At 43.7% G+C, this 24931-nt stretch overlaps 1 protein-coding gene across 1 annotated transcript; it reads left to right on the forward strand.

Annotated features, from left to right (window-relative positions):
• The first annotated feature begins 74 nt into the window (after window positions 1-74).
• On the forward strand, window positions 75-19346 carry LOC142575306 (uncharacterized). Its single transcript, XM_075684556.1, has 2 exons — window positions 75-514; window positions 16898-19346. The coding sequence occupies exons 1-2, from the start codon at window positions 237-239 to the stop codon at window positions 17031-17033; spliced, it is 414 nt and encodes a 137-aa protein (XP_075540671.1). The 5' UTR covers window positions 75-236; the 3' UTR covers window positions 17034-19346.
• The last annotated feature ends 5585 nt before the right edge of the window (window positions 19347-24931 follow it).

Genomic DNA, 24931 nt, shown 5'->3' on the forward strand with positions numbered 1-24931 from the left:
ACAACTTGCTCAACATAGCCGACATTTTTTAAATGATGATGATCAGTAATGTTGTGACGGAGCGTTTACCGGTTACCGTCAAAATAGCAGCAATGCAGCAGCAGGCGAAGTTTGCAGGATGCTGGTTCGTCGCGGCATGAACGGCGTTTGCTGCTTCAACATTTTGTTTCGCTGGACGATCTGCGCGACGGTGGCGTGACGCTTGACTGGCATAGCAGCTCGGGAAGCTGGGAAATATGTTCAGGGCAGTGTTTGCGGCCGCCTGCTGGCTAAGCGCCTCAGCTGAAACAGTAGAGATGTCTACCGATGTATCGCCCACTACTGTGACATCGCAGCAGCATGCCATCACCACTGCAACGTCAGCTGGGAATAGCACGACCCGTAGAAGCAACACGACCATGTTGTTCAACATCGCAGGCATGGAGCAAGCGAACGGAGTTGTTCTGCGCGCTTTCTACGTGATCGTTGGCGTGATGATGATCATCCTTGTGTATTTCGTCGTTCGAATTGTGAGGTACGTGATTCATGGCTCGTTTGGTGCTTACGAATGGTGTCACAAGTGTGACGTCACACGTATGATACGTAAGAAAACTGAGGATTCCCGCAATCTGGAAGTAAGGCAGTAAATAGATGATAAAACTTGCAGAATGCTGAGCGCTTGCCCGAGTTTCGGAAGTTTCTGCCTTGCGACAGTACGCGCTAAGTTTAGAGAAAGCGGCAGGTGACAGTTTCCGAAAAACTTTTCGATAGGTCGTATTTAGGCCTGTAGTGCTTTGACGTTATATGTGCTGTCGGATAAAAATGCAAATAAGTAAGTCGGTTCGGCGTGCGCCGTTTTGGCAGCGTCTGTGGCTGCCGTGAAGCACGCCCATCAGCGTTTGACAATCTGACCTCTACTCTACTTCGGCCTCCAGATTTTTTAGGGTGACTCGCCTTCTCACTTTTCTTTTACTATCGCTTATTCATGTTCATTCTAAAGTTTTTGTAAAACAACATAGCTAACAAAACGGCAACATTGATAAATTTGTTTAGTTTGGCGTGGCTATGCAGCCTTGAATTGAGACATGCAGTGCATTGCAGGGACACGTACACATGCATGGTAATTTTGATCTTAATAGTTTGAATAGTTTCTCGCAAGCTTAATTTTCCCTCTCACACAGCATGCATGTATTGTACCAGGGCTGCATATCTATGGGTATAAGGGGACATCGCACTAGCGCGTAAAAAAGGACACGGACAGGAACATGAAAAAAGATTCACCGAACGCTAGACATCGACTGGCTTTATTCTTAGGAGGACATAAATATATATGCAAGACACGTGCTACATGATCAATCCCTGAAGCGCATGCGCAATGGCACCTTATTGTGCAAGAATTTTTATTTCTTTTGCCTTCAAAGATACGGTAGGTTTGCTGATGCAAGCTTGTTTTTGCCGATGAATAAGGAAGGCCTTGAGTATTTCACGCTCTCTCTGATCTGTGCTAGAAGTAATCACTTGAGTCTTATCAAAGAGCGGCATGCATTCCTTCTCGCAGCGCTTGCAATGTGCCGCCAAGTGCCCAGATCCCCATGGTGCCTCGACAAGCAGCTTGTGCTCCATTAGTCAAACGTTGATACACTGGCCAGTTTGGCCGATGTAGCAACTTCCGCATGACAGCGGAATTCTGTACACCACATTTGTCCTGTACTCCACATAAGGCAGTTCATGTTAAATTAGGCAGAGTGGTTTTCTTCAAGTGGCAACACTGACAAATTTGCAAAGTTTCCCAAATTTATCTGGTGCCGTGAGCACAGCTCGGACATTGCCTTTCTCTGCCACCTTTTTAAGGCGGTGTGTCAGCTGGTGAATATAGGGCAGTGCCACGCATCTAGCCCGCCCATGTGCTTGTCGCTCAATCGTCAACGCTCGATCACCAGCTTTAATCACTTTTGTCAGGCCTTAATCCATGGACGCCACAAGTTCCCTAAGGAACCCTGCTTTTGTCAGGTGAACTGCCTGTAAATGTACACTTTCATGAACCTTGTGTGAGCAAGTCTTGTCCGGGGCAGCACGTAAGCATGTCTTGGCGATCCCTCTCTTTACTAATTTGGAGTGAGCCGAATCAAAATTAAGTATACTTTTTTTCGACCTTGGTTGGTACATGTAACAAACGCGCGAGTCACTGAAGAAAAATCGAACATCCAAGAACTGTAGGCTACCCTCGTTGTTAAGCTCATGGGTGAAGGTCAGACGTTGAACGCATGACTTAAAAACAGCTAACGTCCTTTGGACTACCGCCTCGTTCCCAACACCTTTACCGATGTGCGCGACAACCAGAAAGTCATCAACGTAGCTAAAAATTTTTAAAATTTGGTTGTCTTCAATTTGGTTGGCTCTTTGATAAGACTCAAGTGATTACTTCTAGCACAGATCAGAGAGAGCATGAAATACTCGAGGCCTTCCTTATTCATCGGCAAAAATAGGCTTGCGTCAGCAAACCTAACATATCTTTGACGGCAAAAGAAATAAAATTCTTGCACGATAAGGTGCCATTGCGCATGCGCTTTAGGGATTGATCATGTAGCACGTGTCCTTTTGTATATATATTTGTGTCCTCCTGAGAATAAAGCCGGTTGATGTCTAGCGTTCGGTGTGTCTTTTTTCATGTTCCTGTCCATGTCCTTTTTTTATCCACTAGTGCGATGACCCCTTATACAAATGACCACCAACTAGCCCAGCTATCTGCCTTAACTGCATATCTATGGTCGGTGCCGTCTAAAATGCAGGAGTGCTTCATTCCAAATTAAGTGTGATGCGCCTACTTTTTGACCCTCTATGCTGCAAGATATAGTTCTCTTAGATGCCGACACGACAAGAGGAGCTGTCCCAGTTCCGCAGCATTGAGCCTGCCGCGGTCACTCTGCACACACAAACGGCCAGAAGAATACAGCTCACAGGGCACTAATGGGTTGTTTGAATAGGAAATCAGCAGAAAGATTTCACAAACCTCTTGCACAAAGTAAAGGGCTATCAGAATACTGTGGAACTTCTTTATAAAGAAAGCTATGTCGGAGTTTGAAAAACAAAGTTTATTTTTGAAGAACATCATCATCATCAGCCTATGATGATGATGTTGACAAACTCCTCTTACCTTAACGCACCTCTCCCATTTGCCTGGAAAGCTTCCGACACCTTGCAGAACAAAACAAGATCTTTCATCTTCAAGCTGCTGTTGCATGGCAGTTGGCAGTGTGTTCAAGTGTTTGTCCCTTGTTTCCATCAGGTGTTTCTTGAGATTAAAAAATAAACATGTCTTTGAGGGCCAAATCTGGATTGTAGTGCAGGCTGAGTGGTCAAGCTTTCCTAAAGCACACCTAGTGGTAAAGCATACATGTCATATGTTAATGGGTTTGAATCCCAGTTTCACTGGAAACTCGCCGGTATTTCTAAGGGTTAGAGATGTCCTCTGGCTTGGTGCTAATATTTCCTAATGTTTCAACTACTGGGGTGTGTTAAAGATCTTTCATTATAGAAAAAGTACTTATGTAATATTCAATTTGTTATCAAAAATATTTATTTGCATGCCCTTATTCTTTTCCTGAAAGAAAGACTCCCAAATGCACTGTGGGGTAAAACTGCAAAGTTCAATCGCCTGCTTTGGTAGTAGCTCATTGGCTATAGTGTTATCAAGAGGACAGGGCGTATATTTCCAGCTGCAGAGACCATGCCTCGATGTGGGTGGAATGGAAGGTGCTTGTGAGCCAAATACTGTGAAATGTCAAAGGTACAGTGATATTAAGTGTGAGTTTTAAAAAGGACAGTTAAGATGGATGCTAAGATGGAGTGCTAAATTACACTCTTGAAACACCAGAAATATCAGTCTTGTGCTGAGAGGTGCCTTGGAAGAAAATATGTAGATGGGCTTGACATCATCAGATTTGGACAGCATCTGCTTAGGGCTAGTTTTTTTATAATCAGTGATTACACTGTATTCTAATGCAGCCAGAGGCTTAACCTAGTGAGTTTTTTTCAGCCTAGCAAACTTTTTCCTTTGGTGATATTAAAAAGGGAAAACTGTCCATAATTTTTTTGTGCTGATAGCTAATGTTGAATAACTATAAGTGAACCAAATAAATGTATACTGAGCATTGAATAATATACTTCACGAGCAGGCTAACTTAGTGTTGCTCTTCAATGTTTCTTTTAAAGAAAGAACCCCAGGTGCCTGAAATTAATCCAGAGTCCTTCACTGTGGTGTGTTTATACTGCCCGTGTTGCCTTTGAAACTCAGTTTTAAAATTTTCACTATCCGTTTTATGGATGGCTGTCTCGAAAGTAGTACTAGCCTCACTATTTCTCCTAAATGGCCTGTGCCTAGAGAGATGTATTCTTGTAGGTGCAGCTTCACTCAAAAGGCTGCCTGCTCTTCTCTTCAGCTCCTCAAAATCCTAGCCACTTTCCCTCCCTTAATTTTCCGCAATTGTGCACATAGAGGATACTGGATGGAATTTTTTAAACATCTTGTTTAAGCAGCGCCTTTGGCATAAGCATTAAAATGAGATGATGATGATGATTTATTGGCATCCCCTTTTAAACAGGGCAGTGACAGGTAGTGATCTAGCCTGTTTGAGTTAATCAGGTATACTTTACATGCTCTTTATTCTATCGGTTTGTGCTCATGTCCTATATCTGCCTTGTATTGCTGTCATGGATGGATGGATGCTATGAGCATCCACATTGAAAGAGGGTGGTGGCTTGCGCCACCATGCTCTTGTTCTTAATTTGCCTAATGTCCTACCTATCCTTTTTATTTTATAATAACACACAAGGAATTTCCAGCATCAAACTTTCTAAACCACTTTTGCGAACTTTGCTTTGGAGCGTCTATTGTCTCCCTACACTTCTGCCGCCAAACCTCCAATTGCCTTGTACTAATCTCTCTTGCAGACATGTTTACTTTCCCCCTGCTATCCCTGAACCCAAGGGCTTCAAGGAGGCCAGCGGAGCTTAAACTAACAGCTGGTTAGATATTGTCACATACTAATAAAACATGTTCTATCATTTCCCTAGCTTTAGCGCAGCAAGCACGAGGTTCTTCCTTGGTGTACCTCACTTTATAACTACGCATTCTAAGGCATCCTGATCTTGCTTCAAAAAGTAAAGAGCTTCCCCTTGAGTTATCATACGTTGCTTCTTTCCTGATTTCATTATTACCTCTTAGGTAGTTGCTCATAGATTTCTTTCCCATGATGATGATGATGATTTATTGACTCCCCTGTGAAATGCAGCAGTGACAAATAGTCACCTAGCCTGTTTGAGTTCATTGGGTATGTTACACATGCTTTTCATTCCAGCATTTTTTTATACATCTCCTTAATTTTTATCTTACTCAAAACTTCTCCATCTACCTGGCACCATTACCTGTGCTTGCAATGAATCCAGCCGTATCAATCTCTTTCCTGTTTCTTTTTTCATTAATACTCTAAACGTCTCTTGCTTATCTGACTGGTTGATGCTTCCATCCACTTTAAATCCAAGCACTTCTGGAAGGTGTACGTTACCTACGGGTCTCACTGGGTGAAATCCTTCAAAATCCATGAAGATGTGCTGAGCGGTCTCTGGATTTTTGCTGCGGCGTACTCATGCATCTATTTGCAAATATTTGCTCCACTATGTTTTTATCCTTAGGCGATCAGCTAGAGCCTGAAATGGAAAGGCACTGCCGTTTGTGCTATTGTATAGATCTTTTCCTTCTAATTTCTTGTAAATTAGAAAGAAAAAATTATTGTAAATCGTCATGGTCCTTTTTTCTTTGCATCCAGTTCACTGTCTCTGTTTTTCTCACTTTCTTTTTGATGACTCCTGGTTGTCTATTTATACTTTCAATTACCCTGTACTTGGTTGCCAACTTTCTTGACCTCTTCCCCCATTCTGTGTCCGCACTTTTCAGGTACAGATACTTGTGCACTTTAGTCACCCATTTATTTTGATCCATGCTCCTGAGTCTTTATTCAAAACTAAGTTTGCTCTGCGCTCTCTGACTTCAAAAGAGCCCCAACCCATGTTGCCCTGCACTGCTTCATTTGTGGTTTTACCTAAGAAGGTTTCAAATTTTTTTTTTTTTTTTTTGTTTTCTGGAGTGGAGACAATGTCTTGAAAGTGAAGCCAGATCGCAGCCATCTTACCACAGACATGGGGCAACGTTAGCGAATAGCAGAGCACATATGAAGTGCTCTGTTTCCTCCCGATGCTATCTAAGATGGTTAATTTTGCCACACAGATATTTTTCTATGTCTTTCTTCCATTATTGGTTTGAGAAGAAAGCCTAAACTCTCTTGTCGAATTTTAAGGCACATCATGATATCAATACACAGCCAAAGGTAATAGTTTAGCCAGAAACTGTGAGCTTTTATTTTTCGGTTAGTCTAGAATTTATAATAAGTGGTGAAAAGCAAGTGAGCTGTGAGTGGATTTCAGCTGTCGTGGCCCTCTTTCAGAGTAGAAGTACAGGCAAACTGCGGCTTCACTTGTGCTGGTAAAAAGCATCTGCCACTCACAGACCAGGTCCTGTTGTCTGAGTGGCGGCGCTGGCTAACACTCCCAGGGTTCTACTAGAAAACATAAATACCCAAGAAAGTAGATGGGGAAATAGTGCCGCGGTAGCTCAATTGGTAGAGCATCGCATGTGAAATGCAAAGGTTGTGGGATCGTTCCCCTGCTGCTGCAAGTTGTTTTTTCACCCACTTTCATTTCCATTAATTTATCGTTTATTTCATTTATTAAGCACAAGTAATTTCCCCTATGTTGTCCTTGGTGTCAGTGTTTGTTGGCTTCTTATGATTTGACTATAGGTATGACTTTCTGTTCAATTGACATCGTGTAATTACTCGTCTCTTCATTTAAGATCATAATTCCCAATTTCTCTGCTAAGCTTAAGGCCTAGATTTGTCGCTGCATTGGCGCATATATTTGCAAGTGTATGTAAATAGCTTGCATTGTAGCACTAGGTTGTCTGGATACATCCGTCCGGGGACTTTCTGCCACACCATTTGTCCATTACGCATGTAGGATAAATAAAACCCTAATTCACTGTTTTCCAGTCGTCCTTCTATGCCCTTAACAACAGCGTGAACAACAGTGGTGACAGAGGACATCCTTGCTTCAGCCCTTAGTAAATTTCCATCACTTCATTGCATTTTCGACCTTCCCATACAATTCGTATTCAGTTGTCTCTATATATCTCCCTCAGCAGCTCCATAAAATTGTCATCTATGCCTTCGTTCTTGAGAACATCCCATAACAATTCCCTGTCTATGTTGTTGTAAGCTCTCTTAATATCTAAAAATGCTATGCCTAAAGGTCTATTTTGAGCTCCTGAAATCTCTATGGACTTAGTTAGTACAAACATATCCTCTAAGCATCTGCCCAGTCTGAAACCATTCTTTTGTTCCCCCTGTACAGCATATTTCTCCACCTACATCGACTGTTCAATTTTGTGGCTTGCATAGCCATTCTGTATATCGCCGACATTACTGTAACTGGCCTGCACGAGCTTATCTTATGCTTATCGCCCTTCCCTTTGTAGGTGATGTTCATGTTGCTTTCATGTCACCCAGCTGGAATTTCCTTCATTTTAATCACTTGCTCTACAACATTTGCCAACAATGCCTTGCTCTTTGGACCGAGGTTCTTGATTAAAGTTATTGGAATTCCATTGGGTCCTGTTGCCATGTTATTTAGATCAATTGCTTCTGCTTTTTTTCCAGTAAAAGCTTTCTGTGCAAAATTTTGATCTCTCGGGCTTCATTGTTGTTGCTGGATCTGTTTAAATCAGATTTAGGCTTTTTTTCGTGCCGAATGTATCCCTAATAACATCTGTGATGTATCACAACGCGTCTCCTTCAAAGATATTACCGTCTTCATCTCTTATAGCCATTCACGAATGTTTAGTTGGAGCTCCGAATGCTTTTACATGGTTCCAGGATCATTTTGGTGTGCCCTTGTACCTTTTGCGAATTTTATGCACCCAGCGATCACTTGTGCATTTAATTTTGTCATGCCTGAGCTCACTTGCCACCCTTTTCCTTTCTCAGTATTTGTTCCATCTAAGGAGCACCTCTTATCTATGTAATCTCGATAATCCCAAGATGCCCGCTTATGCTCTTCTATCTATAGCTTGCTTTATTTCTTTTGTTTCACCACTTGGTTTCCTCTTTACAATCCAACAATGGTTTTGCCGTGTCTGTCTTATCTCCTGCTGCATAATGTCAGACTGTTGTATGAAATGCCTCAATTTTTTTTCCTATGTTTTTTGAGATCTCTGTTATTTGCGTTTTACTTATTTTGATAAATTCTGATGATATTGGTTTGTGTTTTACATTAGTATCTCTCCCAAATTTAAAGGTTAAATTATTACTGATGGAGCGGCGGCGCCATCTGGTGATGGTGAACATCACTCTACAATGGCCTCTAAGATGGGGGGGGGGGGGGGGGTAAATGGAAGGTTGTATGCGCAATCTTGAGATCGTGCCAATTCTGAACCTTAGTGGGATGATAGACATGGCAGTATGGTTGGCATTTTTTTGCATGGACACAATGCACAACTTCAAGAGCAGTAGGAACAATTAAAAAGAAAGGGAATACTCTTACAACATGCCTGTGGTGGCAATACATTGACAATAACTGTTAGTACAGTGTGCATTCATATATTCTTGTTGAAAAATATTCAAGAGGAGATGCCCTTTAATTACCTACACACTCCATTGCAAGAATATTAAAAATACTTATTCATAGAAGGTATTGCAAAACCCCTTAAGAGGGAGCTTTAGTACAGCGTCAACTCCGATTTCCCTATTTAAGTACATATGAAATGCAGAAGTGCTCTTATAAGACAATAACTGGATCGATTTGAAGAAAATTTGATGAATTTGAAACAAAGTTATGTTTTAGCAGACATTACGACGCTGAACTTTGAATTAGGGCCTCAATTGCTTTATAAACATTTCCAAACATTGGTAAGCTTAAAGAAATTGAAGCACGAAGTTAAGAAATATGTAACTTGGCACCAAGAACAGATATCACAGTTCCGTAAACTCCATCTAAAGCACACAAATTTGATACGTGAATTTACAGCTTACGTGAAATCATTACAATGTTTTTGAAGGTGTTGCAAAAGTCATACTGACAGATTAGTGAAATATTTCAGAATGGTGTATAATACATTAACCTTATTTGTTTTATCTCCTAGGTGCTATCTACATAATTGTTATAGAATTAGTTATTGTCATGTTCCAGAGTTGGACACTTAATACAAAAGTTCTTTTTCAACATTGCAATATTCAACAATTTTCTTTTTTTAAATTGACAGCCTAAATTAGAAATCTGCTTCCCAAACTCACTAGATTTTGACTACAACAAAATTATATAAAATTCTCTGCAGTGGTTGCCAAAAAAGACTATTTCTTATATAGCCACCCAGCTATTACAACTAAAACAGTTTACCACCAACAGATTGGCAAAAAAACGTCTGCCTTTAGCGATGGCTGGTCCTCGGAGAGCGCATGCGCAACCATGAACTTCGTCGTTCTCGCCTTAAGGGTCCCGTGTCATCACGTGCAAACTTATTTTGCGTCATTGCTCCCCTCTCAAAAGCGACCAGCCCAGTCGCTTCAAGGGCAGCGGGCGCGCACTATGGGCAAGAGTGCCCAACATGAAGAGACAAAAAAAAACAGGAATGTACACAATGCTGAAGCGGTTTGTGAGGGTTGCTTATCCCTCGCGTGCGTAGTATGGCTTCATCCATACTACATGGACGACTTCAGCACGGGGACGGCGTCGGTTCGAACCAGGATCAGAGCTTTGAGGCACCAGCTCGTAGTTCACATCACTGAGGCGGCGTACAACTTCATAGGGGGCGAAATAGCAGCGCAACAATTTCTCTGAGAGCCCACAATGTCGGATAGGTGTCCACACCCACACGCGGTTGCCTGGTAAGTACTGCACATTCCGTCGGGTCCGGTTGTAACGGTAGGCGTCGGTATTCTGCTGGGTGCGGATGCGATTCCGAGCAAGCTGGCGAGCTTCCTCGGCTTTCTCGACGAAATCTTCAGTGGTGTCATTCCTTGTGGTTCCGTGGTCTACCAGGAGCATGGCGTCTAAGGGGGTTGTAATGTGACGTCCGTAAACAAGCTTGAATGGTGTAAACTCGCTGGTCTCCTGCACAGCGGTATTGTAAGCAAACGTGACGTATGGCAAAATTTCATTGCATGTTTTGTGTTCCACATCAATGTACATGGAGAGCATGTCGGCTAATGTTCTGTTTAGGCGCTCTGTTAAGCCGTTAGTTTGGGGACGATAGGCTGTGGTCTTTCGGTGGTCGGTGTGCGTCAGTGTGACGACTTGTTGCAATAACTCCGCTGTAAACGCTGCACCATGGTCAGTAATGAGTACAGCGGGTGCACCGTGGCGAAGCACGATGTCGTAAACGAAGAAGCTGGCGACTTAAGCAGCAGTTCCCCGCGGCACAGCTTTCGTCTCCGCATAGCGACTTAAATAGTCAGTTGCCACGATTATCCACTTATTTTGCAAGGATGACATGGGGAACGGCCCAAGAATGTCCATTCCCACTTGCTGGAACGGCGCCGGAGGCGGTTCCAAAGGCTGAAGGAGGCCGGCAAGCTTGACGGGTGGAACTTTACGCCTCTGACAGTCACGGCACATTCGCACATAGCGCTGAACCGGCGAAAATAGGTGTGGCCAATAGTATTTTTGCCGTATGCACGCTAATGTCCTCGCGAAGCCTAAGTGGCCGGCACAGGGATCGTCGTGACACACCTGTAAAACTTCCTCTCGCAGTGCTGTCGGAACAACGAGAAGGAATGTTTCCTGGCCGTTCTCGAAATTTTTCTTGTACAGGACATCGTTTCGCAGGCAGTACGACGTCAATCCTCGTGAAAGTGGGCGTGGGACAACAACGTCAGCTCCCTCAAGATATCGGATGACTGGAAGCAGCTCAGAGTCTGCACGTTGATAGTCAGCCATGCGCACCACATCGACGACACCAAGAAACGGCAAATCTAGCTCCAAATCGGAGGATGTCAAGGGAATAGGAGAATGTGACAAGCAGTCAGCATCGCTATGCTTATGGCCGGATCTGTAGACAACAGTTATGTCGCATTCCTGGAGGCGGAGGCTCCAACGAGCGAGGCGACCTGACGGGTCTCGTAGATTGGCAAGCCAGCAGAGCGAGTGGCGATCGCTGATCGCTCGAAGTGGCCGGCCGTATGAGTAGGGTCGGAACTTGCTGATGGCCCACACGACTACTAAGCATTCTTTTTCAGTCGTTGAATAATTAGCTTCTGCTTTTGTCAGACTATGACTCGCATACGCAATTACATGTTCTGCGTCATCTTGCCATTGAACCAGAGTGGCCCCGAGTCCTACGTTGCTGGCATCGGTGTGTATTTCAGTTGCCGCGGTGTCATCAAAATGCGCCAGCACTGGAGCGGATTGAGGGCGTTTATGCAATTTGGTGAAGGCCTGCTCCTGGTCTTGTGAGCGGTTCAGGAATCCTTGAGAAGCCTTCAATGAAACGACGGTAGTAAGCACAGAGGCCCAGGAACTGCTGAACAGCCTTTTTGTCTTTAGGATGAGGAAACTCGGCAACGGCAGCGAGCTTTTCTGGGTCTGGTCGTACTCCTTGGGAGCTGACCACGTGGCCTAGAAACTTGAGTTCCTGGAAGCCAAAGTAACATTTTTCAGGCTTGATGGTGAGGTTGGCCTTGTGTATTGCGGTAAGGACACTTCGTAGCCGGGCGAGATGTTCATCGAACGTGCTGGAAAACACAGCAACGTCGTCTAGGTACACTAGACACGTCTGCCACTTTAGTCCAACGAGTACAGTGTCCATCACTCGTTGGAACGTAGCAGGAGCAGAACAGAGACCGAAAGGCAGCACTTTAAATTTGTACAGCCCATCAGGAGTCACGAAAACGTTTTTTTCACGCTCACGCTCGTCCACTTCGGTTTTCCAGTAAAAGAACTGAGCATGACGCAGACGGTCCAAAGCGTCATAGATCCGTGGCAGGGGATAAACGTCGCGTTTGGTGACTCGGTTAAGCTGTCTGTAGTCAACGCAGAGGTGGAGTGTGTTGTCTTTCTTTTTTACTAGTACGACAGGCGATGCCCACGGACTTGTCGACGGCTGGATGGCACCATCATTTAGCATTTCTTGAACTTGACGCTTAATCGCCTCCCTCTCCATAGGTGACACGTGATACGGATGCTGACGAACAGACCGTGCCGACTCCTCTGTAATGATCCGGTGTTGCGTAACGGAAGTGCGCTGGACTTTGGATTCCATGGAAAAACAGCCGGAGAATTCTGTCAGTAGGCCCAGCAGCTGATCCTTCTGTACATCTGCTAAGTCAGCATTAATGTGGACGCGGGTATTCAGGCTGGCGTGAGTTGCATCCGGTGAAGTCACTTGCAACGTGCCAGTGTCGGAGAAGTCAGCAATGTTGTTCATGAGTGCCACAGCTGTACCTTGAGGGACGTGCTGATACTCATGGCTGAAGTTTGTCAACAAAACTTGCGAGCACTTATGCTGTATTCGAACAAGGCCCCGGGCGATGGAGATGTCTTTCGAGCAGTAGCGGGATGTTTGCCTCAGCAATACCCTCATAGCCGTCGAATGCGTCGCAGGTGACGAGGGTCACTACGCTGCTCCTTGGCGACACCGTGATGTTCTCGTCAACAATCCTCAAGGCGTTGACATACGTGTCGTCAGTGCTGCTCTCTGCTAAGGCCTGCGCCGTCGAAAGCGTTACCCGCGACTTTTGTAAGTTAATCACAGCTCCATTAGTCTGCAGAAAGTCCATTCCCAGAATTAGGTCCCTCGAACAGCTTGGGAGGATAACGAAATCTCCGAGTTACGTAAACCCACGAATGTTCACTCGCGCTGTGCATCTTCCTACTGGGGTTGGCAGATGGCCTCCTGCAGTGCGAATCTGCGACCCAGTCCACTCGGTAGAAACTTTCTTCAGCTTGCAGCCAAGGTCCATGCTCATAACTGAGGTGTCCGCTCCAGTGTCAATTACTGCCGTTATTTCTTCGTCGTCTATGGTGACGGGAATGTTCGACGTTACTACCTCTCGTAAGGTGTTTGACTCCGTCTGTACGTCTGCGCCGTTCTGTTTTCGTCATTGTCATCGTAGTGGAGGATCTTGCGTACGGTTGTCGTCAGTGGCCTCACCTCCAGAGGTCGCTGAACTGAGTTTTTCCGACCCGCCAGGCTAGGCGAGTGGCGTCTCAGAGCACCGCGAGTAAAGGCTTGGCTTGGTGATGGTGACCTGTAACGAGCGGGAGACGACGAACGGGGCTCCTGCCATCGCTGATCAACATTGCGACGATTCGCGACGAAACTCTCTATTTCCGGCGGCCGCTCGCCAGGTTGTGGACGAGGTGCATTCGGCGAGAATCCACGGAGTCCCACATGACGATAGGGACACATTCTGTAGATGTGTCCGGTTTCGCCACAATGAAAATAAAGGGGCTTGCAGCCTGTGGTGCGCCAGACGTCGCTCTTCCTAGTCCTTGATTCGGCGATGCGCGGTGGGCTGCGAGGCAGCCTGAAGCTTACGTCCATTTGTTGAGTGGGGTGTACCATGCTGCACGCACTTGAGGGTGGCGGACGGCGTACTGCTTCAGCGTAACTCATTTCGGCGTGCGGTCCCTGCTGTGGTGCCTTGTACAGTCCAGGAATATGGGCGGCCTGTCGGACCTCGGCGCGCACCATTTCCACAATGGAAAGTTGTCCCACAGGGGCAGTGGTCGTCTGCATCTTCTGCAGTTCCTCCTTGACGACAGCCCTGATGAGTTCTCGCAAGGCGCCAACATCGTTACCGAGGGTAACGGCAGAGAGCTCCCTTGAAATCATACCGTCACGGTTGTTTTGCCTGGCCCCCTGTTGAAGGGCCTTTTCCATAGTAGTGGCTTCGTCATGGAACTCTGCAAGTGTCATCGTCGGATTTCGAATGAGGCCAGCAAAGATTTCCTCTTTGACGCTGCGCATGAGATGGCGCACCTTCTTTGTTTCAGTCATAGAGGGGTCCGCACGTCTGAAAAGTCGATTCATGTCTTCTACGTACGCCGTCACTCACTCATTCGGGCCTTGAATTCTTGCCTCCCAACGCTTAACTCCGCCCTCTCCTTCCTGTCCGCCCTGGCGGAGGCATTGAGGAACTGCCTACGAAATTCTTCCCATGACGTCAGTGTCGCCTCGTGGTTCTCAAACCATGTTTTCGCGAAATCCTCAAGAGCGAAGTACACGTAGCGTAGCTTACGCTCGTGGTTCCAGTCATTGAGGTTGGCAACCCGGTCAAAATGGTCAAGTCAGTCTTCGGCGTCCTCTGAAGCACTTCCGTGGAACAGATTCGGCGTCCGGATGTGATTGGCGGCAACGTGCGATGCTGCAGGAGTGGCAGGAGGTGGTTGGTTCGTCATTCTAGTTCGTTCGGGTAGCAGACCGTGCTGTGGCTAAAGTCCCTGGAGACGTCGGCTGGCACGTACGTGCACAGGGTAAGCTCGGCTGAACTACTCGCCGGGCTTAGGTCTGGGCTATGCTCCGGAGATCTTAACATCGACCGTACCCCGCACGTCCACCAGAAATGTCACCCAGCTATTACAACTAAAACAGTTTACCACCGACAGATTGGCGAAAAAACGTCTGCCTTTGCCGATGGCTGGTCCTCGGAGAGCGCGTGCGCAACCACGAACTTCGTCGTTCTCGCCTTAAGGGTCCCATGTCATCACGTGCAAACTTATTTGGCGTCAATATACTATGTATTTAGTTAAGAATTAAAAGCACCTGAGCTAAAGCTTCCTCTTAAGAACACCGCAACCTTCGACGTTTCTATTTAAATGTGCATACCCATTGGCAGACACTTGCAGTGCCTAATAGCATTGTAGCAGGGTGTGGCATGGAGTATTTCAGTTTATTCAATAAATCAGTTGCCTAAGCGTACTTCATTCAGTTCATTGTAAGGTTAGCATTGTATCTGGAGGACAATCCCACCGCTGTCCATCAGTTATTGGATCTTGCCGTTGAGTGCGGGAGTTTGCCCACGTTGAGGAGGATTTTGAGAGGAAAACTGGAGGTTTATTTGCATTATTTACAGTAAAAACATGAAGTCATTAACAGTCATAAAGTCATCGATGGCCGGCAGCAAATTGGACGCTGTGGCCCGTGGCAAGAAGGCCGAAAGAGATGAATGAAGTAATGCTTCTCCCTGCTCCCTGTCTCTGGATTTTAACCCCTTCGGTGTCTCGGGGTAATGTCATTTTCGGCCAGTGGTAGTCGCCCGTGCAAGTGCAGTCACATTCAGCTCAGGGGGTCACTCCATAGGCTTCGCTGTCCGAGGGATGACTTGCCACCGGTACTGCCTCCAGGTCTGCGACTGCCGTCACAATTGGCAGATGGTGTGGCTCCGAGGGCTTCATGATGACTTACAGCCGGCGTGCCCTCCTGTTTGTAGCCGGTTTGCAAGCGCTCAGTGGGGGGAGACGGGTTGTTTTCAAGCGACCTTTCCGATCTGCTAAGCAGCTTTGCTTGGGACCCAGGTTACCAGGAACCGTGCCAGGCTCCCATTGCACTTTCGGGAAGAGTCAAGCAGTGGGACAATAGCCCCAGGTGCGGCGCACGAGGTGGGTGGGGGTCACCAACTTGTCTGGACATGCTGCGCCTCAGGAACATGGTAGATGCGCTTCTGCGCATTTTAGTTAGGTGCGATAGCGATTCGATGTGGTCTGGTTAACTCGAAGGATGCTTGAAAAAGGGCCCGTATCTAACAGCGGGCTTGAACACATAGCTATTGACTATTTACTTGTCTTCCTTGCCTAGATAGTTGTACAATGTCCTTGCTATCATCACGAACAAAAGCACTTTCATACAGCGGCAGTTCTGGCTGCTTTTCTTCATTGAATTTTTTTTTATGTGTAAGCATTTCTGTGCCTACCCAATGAGAAATCTGTCCATCACGTAAGACAATGAATGACTCATACCCACGTTAGGCAGAGGCTACAAGCGTTAGCGAACAGTGCAGACATTAATTGAAATCACCTATACAACACGCAGAACAGCATACATTTCAATAAAAGCATTGCATACCCCTTTCAGCAAATGTAGTAGTGGTGCTGCAACATATTTTCTAAATTAGCCTTAGTACACCTTAATTAACATCAAATGTCGTGGGTTCGACTCCCACCAATAATCAAGGGTTTGAGTGCCTTAACTCTATCTTAACTAACTGTGGCTAATTTCACCTTAATTAACATCAGTGGTCGTGGGTTCAAGTGCCGTAATGAACTCTTATCTTAATTAAACTTGCCTTATGTTTGCTATCGAACATGATAGATAAATGCTTGATCAGGTTGATAACAACCGATGAGGGTTGATAAGGGTTTATACTGGTAGGATCACGCTGCTTAACATTGATAATGACACCGGGCTGCGGGGGGATGAGCAAGTAGCACAATGCTTACGCATACTTAGACAACTACCAGAGGAGTTTCTGTGTGGATTCTTTTACATGTGAAATTTTGAAATAGTTGTAAATGGATGCATTTTAGTTTGTGGTTGAAGCATTCAAACCCTGCAAAACTTGTTGCTGGAGCTCGTCATGCTCTAGTTTGCTTGTTAAACATGAATACACAGTAGGTTCATAACCATTGGTGGGTCTGCAATGCACATGATTTATAGCATTTGGCAAGTATATATTACCGCTAATGCGAATTTCGAATGTCCACCGAATTATAGCAGTTCTGAATACGTCGCTCAATTTGTGAAAATGTTTTCATTAATGGTTTGTATGCGGGCAAGTGTACCTTACTGCTTGAACAACCACGTTTTGTTGTGCAGGTCAAGGTACAGACGAAGTAAAACACGGAGGTACGGCATCATAGCCAGCCACAGCGCTGAGCTGGAAATGCAGCCATTGGACCGTGAAGACGATGAAGAGGAGGAAACAACCCTTTTCGAGGCTAACAAGCGCTGAGCCTTGCAGCAATGTGTTGTGTGTGCCTCCACTGTTGCATCTTCCCTTTTGAACAGCTGGCGGGTGACTTTAAGGTGCTCTTCAGGTGCTTGCCTGGTTTACCATCTAGTCTTCGCACGCCTGTGGTTTCTTTACTATGAGTGTATCACACTTGTAGCACTGCTTTTGTTTTCTCTTAAAGTATGTACAGGGCATCCTTTATGTGACTTTACTATTGTTCCTTTTTTTTTTTCTTCACTTAGGCTGAAGAGTAGATGCCCAGGAAAAAATAACATTGCTTTGGATAGACCGTACTTCTGGTTTATAAATGTGCAGTCAACCCATTAGTTACCTTTCAGGCACACTGAACTGTCTTGTATGACTGACATTCTTTTGAAGCAGACGTCACTTTTCCTTCCTTTTCTCATGACCCTTCCTCAAACATCTGTGACGCTTTTACATTGGGTGAAGTGCTAAGTGGTTGCGCATCATGTGTGCTAAGAAAAAAATTAATCAGCAGCTGCTAATATAGGGTACTTATTACCTTAAGTATTGTGTTTTTTTTTTTTTTTTGCCATAGATGGTCACTTTTTGTCAATTGAGAGAGGTACATATCTCGCAAGAAACTTAGCCTTCTGAGGAGCACTCAGTCATAGGGTTTAATGGGTCACTATTATGCTTTGCCACTGCAGCAGATTTGCATTGTTGGCCAGCTGCGTTGCACACATTAGCATCTCTTGCCATCTGTATTTATTAGGGGACAGTAAAGTTTTCAAGTATGTTTTGTAGATTAGTTGTTAGCCTGGTGCTCCTTTAAAGTTTGAGCTTCAAATGTTGCCTCGAAGAAGTGGTACAGTGACTCGTAAAAATCTCCTGCATTACTTAGAAGCTACAATTATGAATGTGAATCCTGTTCATGAAGTTCTTGTCATTACATGTTGCTACAGAGCCCAAATAAGTGAACAAATGGAACCATTTAAAACTTCACTGATTAATGTTTATTATGTGCTGAGTCTTTAGAATGTACACAGGTGCTACTTCATATCATATTATAGACAGTCATCAGCTACACTTTGTATATTTAGCCCCTATATTTGACCATAGCACCCCACTGAAAATTTCATTTGGTCCCAGTTTGGCAGAGCTCTTGATGGGCCTGATTTGCTTTGATATAATTTTGTTTCAAAATCTTGGGCCTTTCACAATATCAGGGATTCCTTAGAACAAAGTCAAATTTTGCTTTTAACATGGCAGTAAATTATTGCATTGTGATATTTTGTCCCTATACCAACACAGACATGCAACAACTCCATGTTGATATGAAAGCCTTTGTGTGTCCATCAGTAACATATAGGTTGCTTTGTCTCACTTAACCATGGGAAGTGGTGTTCCGGTGTATGCCAGTCACTGCCTTGCCTGATATGCAAGGATGTGATATCAGCTTACCATAATGTGACCACATCTAGCTTTTGTGCTGAAGAAATGTGACATAGCAACTATAATTCATATTGCAGTTTATTCCATCTTTTTCTATTGTTATGCTGATTTTAACTTGAAGATGCAACTTTTTTCAGAAGATATGGTTTTCTTCCACATTCTAAAACATCTAAGTATGCCAAGGCAGTCCTTTCAGCCATAAATATTTGTACAAGAAGGCATTACGCATTACCTCTAAAAGAAAAACTTGCACAAATGCTCATTATTAGGAGCATGAGAGGGACAATGTGTAGGACAGGGAATGCAAAATAGATAATTGAAGAGGGTTCGTGTCCTCTGCCATGTGCTTTGTGCCTTTTCTTTTATGCCATAGATATCCACGCAACCATTATATCTTGGCTTATGACACTAGAGTCCATGATGTAGGAGACACTTCAAGGCGATCGATTTCAGGGATGAAACAGTGTAGATCCCATCAACTTGGCTACTGTGTTTCGGTTAGGTGTGTTATTGGTACCCACAATTTTTAACAATTATTTTGCACCTAGTACCTGCAAGTAGTAATTCTAGGTAAACGTTAAGAACATGAGTGACTAGGTTCAAACTGTCTGTACTCTCCGCTGGCGGAGTGGACTTGTGTATTGTGAGTGGCTGCTGAATCAAGTTGCAAAAGGGGTCTTGCTCCTAAAAATGCAGTTCCTTTTTTTTTTTCATATTGTTCTGTAGTTCAGGCATGTACAACTTTCTTTTAGGTATATGTACTATACTATGTTAGATGCTGGAAACAGCAGGCACACAAATGTTTGAGATGTTTCAGGGTTCGTTTTTATAGGAGTGCTGTGAAAATATCCTTCATACACAAAATAAAGGCATTGTTTTGATGAGTTATTTGATTAAGCACTGCCTGCAGTCTCCTCATTTTTCACAGTGGAGAATGAATACGATGCAACAAACCATTATGTGTCTGTAAATCAGTTCCGAGACTCAAAGAAAAGATTGCTTATTGAGTTTGGCTTGAGCAAGGTTTTGCAGGACAGATGTTCGAAAAATCTCCCCCTGTGATAGAAACTTGCATATTAAAAACAAATGCTGTAGAGATTCAAATTCAGAATTGACAGATGATGTAGCCACATTTCAGCATACCTGAAACAAGACAGGGTAACTATTGTGGATGCTACAGGCTTCCGTTACGCTAATTTGAACCAGTCATAGGAGATGCAATCCCCACTCCTACTCTGAGTCTATCAGAGCAGACAAAACATTGGATTAAACAGCAGCTAACTGCCCAGAATAGGACCCCTGACCTGTAGAACTGAAAGTTCTATGGGGATATCTGGGCATAAACACTCCATAAACAGAAATGTCGAAGTGTTGTAACAGTGACATTTCTAGATCAAACCAAATACAAATATTTCAGAAAAATAGCCTTCAAATATCGAATGAAATATTGAATATTTTCTCTCTTTTTTTTAACAAAAAGAAATACTGTAAAGTTTGTGTGGAGTCCATTCGGTGGTACCTGCCACAATGGCTTAGCGGCTGTGGTGTTGTGCTGCTAAGCACGAGGTCGCGGGATCAAATCCCAGCCACAGCAGCCGCATTTCGATGGGGCCAAAATGCAAAAATGCCCTTGTGGTCAAAATTATGCCGAAGTCCCCCACTACCGAGTGCCTTTTAATCAGATCATGATTTTGGCACGTAATGCCTCAAAATTCAAATAAATTTAGTCCATTGTAAATGAGAACTGACTGCCTTCAGTTATCTGCCACACGACAGTAATGAAACAACTGAACACTTTTTCACCAGAAGCACACAGAATGTAGTGTTCTTCGAACGAGAATACTGCAGCCTTGCACGTTGATTTAAAGAGATGCAAACATGGAGGGAAGGGCCAAACAATAAATTAGTTTGCCTAAATTGAGATTACAAAGTCATATATATGCTGCCTAAAATTGAGGCATGCTTATTAACTAACTGGAAAATTGAGAAGTGGTCTACTTCGTGTGTTTGCTTAGAAACTGGAGTCTCTGTGAAGTAACTGCTGCTTTCCTGCAGCAAAATCGTTTGGAACGGTCTCACTTGCATCATTATGCTTCGCTCCAGACTCCAATAAGTGTTGTTGTGCCTAATATTCGAACAGAAACGGCTACTCAAGCAATTGCAAATAGTGAATTCTCGAATCGAATACAAATTGAATAACAACGACTGTTTCATTCATATTCAAATCTTCAGATATTTGCACACTCCTTGAAAAATATAAACTTCTGTGCAAGACAACTTTACTATATGCCTTTTCCACCCTACCCCCCACCACCCCAGAAAAATATTTAAGGTGTTAAAGAGCAAATAAAAAAAGAAACCAGTGTTGCCATGTTTTACCGTGCTAAGATCTAAGAAAACAACAACATTAAAATTCTCTAAATATTTTGTAATGCCAAGTAACTGCAAAGAAATAAAAGGCAACACTGCAAATACCAGGGCGCAAGTGGGACCCATTGCGCTTGTAGGCTTAGCTGCTGATAAAGCTTCGCTCTCACTGCATGCCCTGTTATCAACACTGACCTTGGGGCACACATTTCATTTCAGCAATGCACTAGCTCACTGACTTTAGTATGGAGATTTACAGTTCTCATCTGCATTCTAAATATGTACTGCAGGAATTGCAGTACAGCATTCTGATTGGGGTTACGAAAAAGCGCTCATGTATTCAGGTGCACATAAAAACATCCAGGTGGTCAAAATTAATTGAAAGCCCTCCAATATGGTGTCCCATATAACTCGCTGTACAGTTTCTGGATGTTAAACCCCACAATCTAATTTTTATTTAGTGCTGCGAGGAACTAAGTATGGGAATGTAAGTGTGATGTGCCCATAGCAAGTCTTTAAGCTTGAAGTCATGGTGTGCTTAAATCTCATGCACTTCAGTCAAGATGCCAGCCAAGTAGCAGTGAAGTATATCACAGTTATCCAGTCATTGTTGCAAATATAAATGTGTTCCCACTAAAGTCATGTTATGACTCCAGCCTTCAAGACATTTTGCTATCTATGTGTTGATACTTTTTCTGCTTCAGCTATCTTTGTCCCAGGTCCGCTAATGAAAGCTGCAGACCTAGCAGATCTTTAGCAGGATGCCATGGCGATCTAACAATCTGCAAGAGCATTAATATTCTATTGCAGTTTTCTTTGCCCACCAAGGATAACTCCGAACCTGCTAAAAGTGAGGTAAAATAAATTATGCTGTCTATGCCGTTGTATGTTAGAAATAATTCCTCGTTGGCTGAAAAGCGCGCTACCCGCTAAGTGCACTTATTTTCAACTAAGTGGGCCTGAAATTTGGTGAAATGGAGGTACTGTAAGTGCTGTATGTTTTTATTTAAAAACTGCAACCGAAAGGTGGAGTCAAGCCAGACTTTCCAATTGAACCTCTGTGTGTGTGCATGTAAACATTGACACACACTCACTTTATTGACTTGATAGATTTGGTATCTTACTGCTGTACAGAAAGTTGTGGGTTTGGCTTCCGGCCATGGTCACTGCATTTCAAGGGGATAGGGGTGGACTGTCCATAAATACTTTGTTTAGCGCAAAACAACAGACACAAAGTATTTATGGATTCGCACCAACTAGCCCGCCAAAGGGGTGGACTGCTATCACGTTCATTCACTCGGAATTCTGTGCATGGTAAAGAAACCAGGTGACGAACTTAGTGCGGATATTTCTTAGAGGCGTGCGTCATAGGGGCACTATCAATTGATGAGGAGTGGATACGATGAAACTGCAGCCTCGTAAATGAGCATCAGAGTGGCTTTTACTACATGACATGAAATGAAGTCATTGAAGAAATAAACTGTTTGAACACGTAAACAGCTGCTTGATATCTAAAACACTCTGCAGTCACATGTTGCAAGGTCAGAAGAACGGCAATCATAAGATCACCAAGAGTCACTGCAAGCAAGTCGAATCCTACGGCGACAAAGTGTAGGTTACTTCAACTCCCATCTCTGCACTGGGAAAGTCCTTTATGATTACTTACTGCCTTTAATATTTTTTTACTCTTACATTTGTTTTTAGCACTGCAACTGCCAGTTTGCCATATTTTTTCTTCTTACTGAAAACTGCCTCACATATAATGAGCTGCAATAATTTTCGTTCGGAAGGAGAACCAACGCCAAATTTCTGTATCGCTTTTATTTCTTGCTCTGTTACATAGCTGCCGACTCCGTAATCATGGCATGACGCCTCAATTTCTGGAACGTGAACCAAAGTACTATAAGATCATTTAATGTGACGAAAAAGCGCACCAAATCTTCTGAAGTAGGGTTTGTCTGCAAGTCATCTGTGTATGTCGCGAGACTTGGGGCATGGGGTGGTCACGTGGTATCACTGATGTGCGAGTCGGTGCAGCCTCATTGTGACCACCCTGTGAGAGTGTACTAGAAATAAAGTGTGCTCTATATTCTAGTAAACTACCATAGAATATCTTTGTCGAAAGCTCTAGACTACAGTAATGTGGAGAAACGCAGAGTGATAGAGGAAAGAAGGGTTATGCGGCGTGCATCCAACTTTCGGCGAGACACGGTCACTGTGTACCTTTCGACCACTGGACCAGAGGCTGAATGGCACGTGTGTCCACTACCTCAGATTTTCATGACAAACGGAGATAACTTGTGAACAAACCACATGCAAAGAAGCCGTGCTCCATTTGGTGCGTATCTTTAAACATTTTTGTGCGTTGTGCGTCATTTTTGTGCGTTCAAGGAATGCTGGCACGACACTGTTAATTATGGGGTCGACAGCTATCTGACAAAAAAAAAAAGCTCCTTATAAAAAGTTCATCTTTACACTTGGCCACGTTGCAAGTTTCCGATGGTGTTTTGTTGGGCCACACCCTAGCTTGCGCGCTCGGTGTTTCTGCAAAAACTGAGCAGCACTGCACACTCTCTTTTTCGTATTTCTGTAGGTTGACGTAAGCGCAGAATTTTGAGTTGTTTGCCATACTCAACCCACGAAGCTTGACTGCGTAACAATCCAAATCCACTGCCCACCCCTGCGTTGAATGATAAACATATGTAGATCATCTTAATTTGTTGCTTCGTGCAAACTGCTGCGTCAACAATCTCTGGAAGTGGCGAGACTGCAAAGTACAATCTGCAGTAGCCTATACAAGGGATATGCTATCTAGGGTTGGTAATATCGATGAACGATTAATCGATTAAAAGTATCCCGCAATATGATTAATCATTATCGATGTCCACCTTTAATTTAATCGACAAGCTTAATCAATTAGACACATTCGCGATGGATCGTTTTCATAAGTTTGACAGGAGTGGTGCGAAAATTTACAATCATACTAAAATGGTGGCGCATAAGCATTGACTGTGCGGCCGTGGTAGAGTGATTGTCAACTGTTTTTGCGAGCTGAATGATCCCCAGCCATGCGTTTCCCCTCTGTTTCTCCACACGCCACCACGCTGGCCGAAGCCCTGAAATGTCCTCGCAATTCATGACATACTATCCCAACCATTTTTACATTCCTTTGCTCTGCAGGAAAGAGCATATGGCTTAAAATCCTAAACCAGTAATTTTAATTTCCCCAGTGCATATTGCATTCTTGCATATTTCAGTTGGACTTCACCTCTCACTTTTGCCATTTTTCTTATTTCTTGTTTAACTGTACTGCACAAGTATTCACTAATGCAATGTAACTTCATTCTGCTCAAATTGCCATTTTAATCATATATTGTTTATATTTTCAAAGTGCATTAGTGCCAACTCTGTTTAGTCTATAACAAATTGAAGGTTATTCTTTGGGTCATTCCACGCCAAATCAACCAGCGTTTTTTCGACCATCACAGATATGGCTGAAAAAATTTCCACATGTTTGTTAGAGTTAAAATCTCATCCTCCATGTTTATTTTCCCTTGCAAAAATTTTGTAGAATTTTGAGGACAATTTGTTTTTCCGGCCAAGCTGAGCTAGACGGCATCCATCAACATTTTTTCTCAAAGACACACTGTATAATCCACTCCTTCATATTGCGTTTGTGGCAACCCAAAGATGCGATGTGACTGCAAAATTGCGAACTTTATAAAAATTTGAATATTTCTATTGGTTCTGGCCATAGCAAAAGCGTGTAAAATTGCAAAGTTGGAGTTTTTTTCTCGGAACGTAGAAAAACCTGGAAGTCACATATAAAATATACACCGGTAGACCCGTTAACATAGTACAGCTGAAAAATATTTAAAGTATCGAAGGTTTAGCCGTTCACATGGAAAAAGATTTTAAAAGTTCCATTTTTTTGCAAAAAGCTCCATATTCAAGGTAAAATAAGGTGCCTTGGTGGTCGGCCTAAACATATATGCATTACATCATTAGATAGCCCTACGTGTGTACTATGCATGTGGGAAGTTATAAAAAGGTATTATTTTTTAAACGCAAGAAACGATTTTTTTAATTATCTGTATGTGGATCACCTAAACAGC

The sequence above is a fragment of the Dermacentor variabilis genome, chromosome 3 (assembly GCF_050947875.1).
Source record: "Dermacentor variabilis isolate Ectoservices chromosome 3, ASM5094787v1, whole genome shotgun sequence".
Classification (NCBI taxonomy): domain Eukaryota; kingdom Metazoa; phylum Arthropoda; class Arachnida; order Ixodida; family Ixodidae; genus Dermacentor; species Dermacentor variabilis.

Bases quoted from the DNA above. Each gene is read 5' to 3' on its own strand.
- LOC142575306 (XM_075684556.1), top strand. From the start codon at position 237: ATGTTCAGGGCAGTGTTTGCGGCCGCCTGCTGGCTAAGCGCCTCAGCT. The intron at 515-16,897 runs GTACGTGATTCA...TTTGTTGTGCAG, and splicing joins TTCGTCGTTCGAATTGTGAG to GTCAAGGTACAGACGAAGTA.